The sequence below is a fragment of the Knufia obscura genome (genome assembly GCF_036327395.1).
Source record: "Knufia obscura strain CCFEE 5817 isolate CBS 148926 chromosome Unknown scaffold_26, whole genome shotgun sequence".
NCBI lineage: Eukaryota > Fungi > Ascomycota > Eurotiomycetes > Chaetothyriales > Trichomeriaceae > Knufia > Knufia obscura.
The window spans coordinates 86,226-93,533 of NW_027042712.1; the positions used below are offsets into that span (position 1 = coordinate 86,226).

General features: G+C 51.0%; 1 protein-coding gene across 1 annotated transcript; it reads right to left on the reverse strand.

Annotated features, from left to right (window-relative positions):
* Positions 1-3,624: 3,624 nt before the first annotated feature.
* Positions 3,625-4,572, reverse strand: PMZ80_011151 (uncharacterized protein; the record flags this gene model as incomplete). Its single annotated transcript, XM_064879539.1, has 1 exon — positions 3,625-4,572. The coding sequence occupies one exon, from the start codon at positions 4,570-4,572 to the stop codon at positions 3,625-3,627; it is 948 nt and encodes a 315-aa protein (XP_064724713.1).
* Between the last annotated feature and the right edge of the window lie 2,736 nt (positions 4,573-7,308).

The window sequence follows — 7,308 nt, forward strand, 5'->3', positions numbered from 1 at the left end:
GGTGACTATGCTGAAAGGGTCGAGGAAGATGACAGGGCACTATGCGGAGGAGTCGATGAAATCGAACGCATACCGACGCTGGGGTCTTACTAAGAGGCTCATATTGAGTTCAGAGAGAAGATGTCCACGGGAGCCGGGAATGTGTGCCAATGGCGAGTACGCCATCTACGAAACTCAAGGTCAAACTGATTAATCGTCCACAAAAAGGTCCTATAGAAGTGTAGGTACCGCAACCGTTGTACGCACATGTAGTGACAGCGACCTTCTTCACCCGACAATTTCTTTTACTCGATATCTGGGTCTGGGTACCATGCTATGTATCCTCAGATGTGTTGATCGAGCACTGAGCACAAAGAGTCCAGATCGTAGCCTGAACAATCCAGGATCCGAATCCAAGAAACCTGCCCTTGCCACCAGGCTTATAACTTGTGATATACCCGTAAGTAAACAGGGCTCGACAAAATACCCATGCGCAACCCAGCCCAGCCGTGAGCTTTGGATGATCCAACCCCGCCACCAGCATTGTCAGCATCGTTTGGGACATATTCTCGATCAAGTTGCCGTGCGCTCGCTGGGCACAATTGAGCTGATACGCTGCCCGCGAAGCGGCGGCTTGCTCAGGTGTGGCACAGTGGTTTGGGTAAGGGACTTGCGCCGGGGTGCGAAGGTACGTGACTATCTCGGACTGGAAGAACGAATATACTGGAATGATGCCAAGGAAAACAAGTAAACCATACTTGCATCGGATAGTGTTACGGTCTTTTCACCACGGCTCGACCGGTTTCCGGCGACTGTGGAGGCTAGATCTTTCACGTGACGTGCTTTGAGTCACGTGGATCAGGGGCGACCTGGATCTGAATTGGTACTTTATGCAGTCACCGTTGCTGTGTTTTTGCAGTCGTGCCCAGCAAAGCCGTTGAAAAATCAGATGCGAGTCTTGAAAAAGCGCATGGCTAATCCAGGGTGCCAATGTGTGGAGTATGTCAGGGTTCTACGATTACCGTCGCCATTATTGCAGTCCTGACTAGCAAGGCCAACGAACGATGAAATGGGCGTCTTGTGAATCTTGTGTACATATAGTGTACCCTGTGGAGGCTAATGTCACAATCTCACCATGCTGATCGATCATCACGACAATGATGCAACCTAGACCTCGATCGAAGGTGCCCAAGGAAGTGTTCTTTGTGATTCACTTTATCGTTAATATTTACAGGGCCTCCTGGTTCTGGCTGCTCGCCTGCACCTAGGCTGGCATAATCACACACTCTATGCAACCATACCCAACGGTTGACGCGTGGACTGCAACAGTTCAGAGATGGTATTTCTCGTGTGAGAATAGCTAGCACCCATGAGCTTCTGGACTATGTCAGAAACATACATTGACACTGTCAGCGGTATACAGTACGCAGCAGACACTGTGTTGCAGAAGGTCGTGTTGATTGGGGTAGTAAAGCTGCATCCAGGTGGGCATGCGTTTGACCTCAACAACGCCAAGCAGATAGGCACGAATGCGGCTCAGACACGACCGTTCGTGGTGGTTGTCGTGGTCAAGATTCGGAGAACTGTGCCACCCGAGACTAACAGTACGTCAAGACTTGCGTGCGAGGCAGCCGAAATCCGCCATTCTGGTCAACACTCTCCTGCTCACAAGCATCTCAACCACAAAAAGGAAGGGCGGCAGAGGCCAGATCGTGATCGACCAGAAAACACCATTGACCCGCCGAATGTCTGTGATTGATTCGCAATGGCGAGCTTCCTCGAGAATGATGGATGCCATTTACCAATTTGGGGGCACTACGACGATGGAGGTCGTCCGACGTGCGGGTTGACCAGTATCCCTGGGAAATCAGCCTCGGAACCGTGACGATCACCGAGCGGCAACGGGAAGGACGACCATGAACACGGCTGAGTTATATGCTATGGATCTTTTGTGCCCCTTGGCTGAGCGTGGCCTTTCCTCTGTTGTTAGCTGCGATGTGGTCCTAACTCTCCTCTATGCTCCTGCAATGTCTCGATATAAGTCATGATGATGAGCTCGCAAGTTTCACAATTCCTAAAGAGGTCGAATGTTTGATTGTCATTGATTGTTTGGGGAAGAGTGATCACTTTCATAGAGCTACAGTATGCTGCTCTCGCAGTCGTTTTAAGGAACACAAGAGAAGTGTGACTTCAAGCTGAGCAGCTGGAAGACCTCAAGTGATCTATCTATTCATATGGTATCAAATTTATCTCATCGGAGGGATACTGCTTGGGTTAATGATCTACTTAGGTCTTTGGTCATGACAGGATTTCGTTCATGCGTGGCCATCACGCTTTCTCATGCACCGCCAGCACCTGTCGGGTAGTGCGAGGCAGACTCTCGTCTACCCGACCCTCCAGGGAAGGTCGTGGCTCGCTGTCATTCGGTGCCCAAAACGAGACTGTACGTTAGCGCATTCCCTGCACTCACATAGCCCTCCAGGAATTGCTCTGACTGGCAGTCGCTGGCTGCTCAGCCGTCTTGGTCAATAACCTGACCGTTGCCCTAAGCCCCAGGCTCGACAAGAACGCTGTTATCGCCAAACTCTCGCCATGAGCTAGGACGCAACCCTGAGTCCATACATGGGTTGGCTACTATATAAGAACGCATGCCGGCTGTGGTCAGACATACCGATCCTACCTCCTAAACTATTCAAAGATGGCCCGCACCAAGCAGACAGTAATGTCCGGCGCCCTCGACTAGGTGCAAGTACTGACGGCGAGAATCAGGCCCGCAATACCACTGGTGGAAAGCAGCCTCGGTTTCCGCTTCATGAGAAGTCTATGGGGCGTTCTCAAAAGCGTGTGGTCATGCATGTTCCCGGTGAGACACCACTGAGACTACTCTAGTTGAGGGACATATGCATTCTCTGACACGATCCAAACACAGTGAAACGGCGGAGAAGATACAAGCCAGGGACAGTGGCTCTACGCGAGATTCGACGCTACCAGGTATGTTTACAGTTCGAATCTCGTGAGCGGACCGCGGCTGATGCCAGTGGTGTATAGAGATCGACGGAGGTCCTCATCCGCAAACTGCCTTTTCAGCGACTGGTGCCTGAGATAGCGCAGAGCTACAAGGCAGACCTTTGCTTTCAGTCGTCGGCCATTAGAGCTCTGCAGGAGGCCACCGAAGCATACCTGTGCGACTTGTTCGAAGACACGCAAGGCTGCGCGATTCACGCCAAGAGAGTTACCATTCAGTCCAGAGACATACAACTCGCTCGTCGCCTTCGTGGCAAGCGTCTCTAGAGCTTTTGCCTGCTTGCCATGCGACGAGCCAGGAGCACAACTATCAGCTGTTGGATAGGCTGCAGACGCCGCAGAAGCCTTGACAAGAGTGTGACACTTGTGTAGCCGTAAGCCAAATAGAAGTCAGGGTGTTCTTTGCCGAGGTTTGGGACTTAACGGATATCCGAAGTGCGTTAGAGCACGGCTACCCCATTCTTTAAGATATTGCATTGATTCATCCTTTCGAAAGAAATCTTTACAGCACGTAATACGGTCTCCTGGATTCCAGCAAATGACGTGTATTGAGCCTATGGTTCACCAGAGTCCACGAGCTCTTCCGGTAAGCATGAACGAAAGGTCAGCAACAGCGCGCCTTCACCCCGCAGCAGACGAGCCTCCTATCAGCTCACTCGAATCCTGCTGAATAAGTTCCATTGTGTCTTGCATCTCGATAGTTTCCTGCTTGGTAGGCTTGGTCACCTGCTTCGGAAGTGGAAGGAGGACACATTGCCGTGGACAGTATGGACACTGGCGGACGTACCAGTTCACCAACATACGACAGCTTAGCATGTCGTGGTGGCATGCCTCGCAGAGCAAGACATTGCAGGCGGTCAAGCCGACGGCTCCGGCGTCCGAATGGCCGTAAGACTTGGACTCATTGTCGACTCTATCATCAAGCCATTGTTGGACGGTAGACAGTTTGGAACAGATGTCGAACAAGCGTGTCAACTGGTCTCCGGCGGCCTTCGGTAGTCGTGGATCTGCCATGTCCTTGTCATTTAGTCCTTGCAGAAGCTCGTTGTTCCGCTGTCTCTCTGATTCCAGAGCGTCCTGCATGCTCTGGACTTTCTTTCGATGCTTCCTGATGGTAGCCTGCGATGTCTTCCATCGTCCTTGCAGCAGCACAAGAAGCCCATCGATGGTCCCATCGCTGTGGAGAGCCGCCGCCATGAGTGACGGCGCTTGCTGTTGGTACATCTGCAGTACTGCGTTTCTGGTGTGCATCATGTGCTCCTTGAAGCGCTTGATTTCATCCTCATACCCTTGCAATTGGCCATGGACGTTCTTGGCATCCCCATTGGTGGCATGCTCCGCATCGAGATTGGCAAACTTGGTTCGCCAGCCTCTAAGTTCTGCCTCCAACCTGGCCTTGTCGCGCCGGTACTGGTCTAATTCATCCTCCAGACGGTGCAGCTTCTTGGCATGTTGAGCGTTCGTCCAGCCTAGCTTTGCTTCAGCATTGTCCGAACGTCTCTTCCATTTTCGATTCTTCTCTCGTAGCGTATGGCTCAGCATGAGATTTCTGTGCGCCCGTTCATCCATGCTGTCGGGCCGTGACTACAGCGTCTGGATACGGCACTGATGCAGTCCAGGAGAAGGATTGAGCAAAACGGTCTAGACGCGGAGCGAGGAGCGACTTTGAGGGGCAATGTGGTAGAGGAGGAAGTGGAAAAGAAGGAGAGAACCCATTGCTCCTGGTGGCTGAGGGCGACTTATATATCCGCGAGAGAGGCTGAGCACCCTGGCTGCCTTCGCCAGAACTGCCCTTCAGGCTCGCCGCTCAGAATTGGCAATTGAGACACATCGGCGTACAATAGCTTAGTGGCAGGCCAGGATCCCAGGCGGATGATCCAGTCATACCATCCATGATTGATTGATTGATTGATTTCTCTTACGCCACAGGGTGCCAAATGGCCCGTGGGCTAAACTATACACTTGCACCTATCTCTTCTTACAAAATTGCGCCCTCACGTTTCATTCCAAGCCCAAAAGCGCTCTTCCCATACTTTGACGTTGACACTTCGGCTGTTCATGTCCCTGCGCTCTGCTCATAGTCTCAATGTCGTTTCGTACCAAATCAGTAGCTCACTCCAAATCGGTGGCAATGCATCGTTTCCAGGGCGGCAATATCCTGTTCTTTGACTGTGTGTGTCCCCATCCAAGAGCTCTTTTTCCCGGCTGTCGCTAGTCTCTCTATCGGCGTAGCAACGACCTTCGCCAGATGCCTGCGGCGACACAGGCAGCGAAGGTAGGACGGATGTCAAAGTGATGGCTTGTCGTGTGAGATGTTGTCGCATCCGGTTCGATGACTCGTGCCTCGCTGATGAGGCGATTGATCATTCTGCATTTCACTCATCGTGTGTTGAAGACTGCCGAAGTCGACAGCTCGCTCGTCCTCTTATCAGTGTCTCTCTATGCTCTTATATGTTTTGAATGGCCGCTCGATGTGGCCCCCCTTTTTCTTCGATGTGTTCTTGCAATCGTTGTTTCCTCGCTCTTTTCTCGCTTACTTTCGCCTCTCTGCATCAGCTCTCATCACGAAGATGAGGTTCGTAGCCAGCACCGCGTACAGGTTGCAGAGTCGGTCTTCGCTGACCCCATCCATGCTACCAACCCTAAGGGTCTCGTATAAGGCTTTACCGCACTGGTGCGAGGCTGAACAGGGATATATAGCGCATTAAAGACTTGGTCATCGTGTATAGATCGCCAGTAGCTGTGTACTGTGAGAAGAGTACATCGTCAGCGCCGCATATGTTTTCGAAATTGTCGAGATCGAAGTGATGAAGAGGACAACTGGAGCTATGGTGCACTAAAGGCAGTATTGTTATCACAGCTCACGGTAGACAAACACACGCTTGTAGCTGTTCTCCAAACCAGTTGAACATGTCAACTGTGTGTGAACGCGATAACGAACGATAGAAGAAAAACATCTGGCGTGTCCGCCGAGCAACCTCTGGTCAGACAACTGAGCTGTGGCAATTTCCGTAGGAGCGATGAATCAGGCATGGTTTTTTGTATGTACTTCGTGCTCTAACACAACTTTGCTGCCCGTGCGGGTAGGTACATGCCCATGATGTATCATACGATAAATATTCTCCATCTGTAAGGCGTGAGCAGGAATACCTTGAGTCAATCACGATTCGATATCATGCTCCTTACAATGTTCTCGAGCCCTATAGACTGGATAGTCTTCCAAAGGAAGGAGATCAGTGCCGCCCAATCAGTTTGAGACATTTGAGCTGACCCAGTTCGAGCATGCCGCTTTGATCAGTTTAGCTACGACGCTAAGGTATAGGTCAGCCTATTCTACCACTATACCCATACATAATACTCTGTATCATTCAGTTTAAGACGTGTCCAGCATCAGCTGTATGCCGATTGGTGAACCAAAGGTATCGTGAACGTCTCCATAGCATTTCGTCATGACAACGAGAAGCCAACCTCCTTCACAATGATACAGTAGACAGAGGCGACGCGGTCCACGGCTACACCCTACTCATTCTCTCGCCATGGAATTATCCAAGACGTCTTCGTTCATATCGCCACGATGCACATCCAACCTTTGAACGGGCAGAGGCTAACGGGGTGGTCCCGCCATCTGGAACGCCACATTGCGCAAAGTCTCAGCCAAAATCAAAATCGTTTTCGAGCCCGATAATATGTGTGGTTTTCGTGAAAACTAGAAAGTACCATTTTCTGGTCGATGTGGTAAAGATAGATTTTTGCTATGTTTGCTACCAGGGCCGAGACCGCATAGGAGACTCAACATTTAGCCTGAGCACATCACAAGCCTTTCCTGTTTCGCGAGGACCGCAGGGATCTAGTCCCATCTCCAAACTCTTCTCTTACCTGTGCTTGCTGCCTGCTCAGTGCGTATGAACCAGTGGCTGTAAGTTGCTGGTTCTTATGAGTTCAAGTGTTCTAATACACCATACTCACATGGTCACAGCAAGCACGGGAAACCGACGTCAGTCTTACCACATACCTCCGGAAACACTACAGGACAAGACCACAAGATACAGTATGAGCAATGGGGCTCCGGTGGCAATAATCAATGACGGAAGGCCAAGTGACAATGATAAAGTAGTAACAGACAGATATAGCCTAGTATCATCAGCAGCTCGAGCCGTTCTCATTCTCTGAAATCTTCTATGTCTACCCTCAGCCTTGTTTAGACCACTAGAAACACCCGCGTCGGATCATGCCCGCCGGTAAGGGGACTATTAGCACTGTCAGAGATTCCATGCTGGCCCACTGCTCAAGGAGTCGTTTGAACGA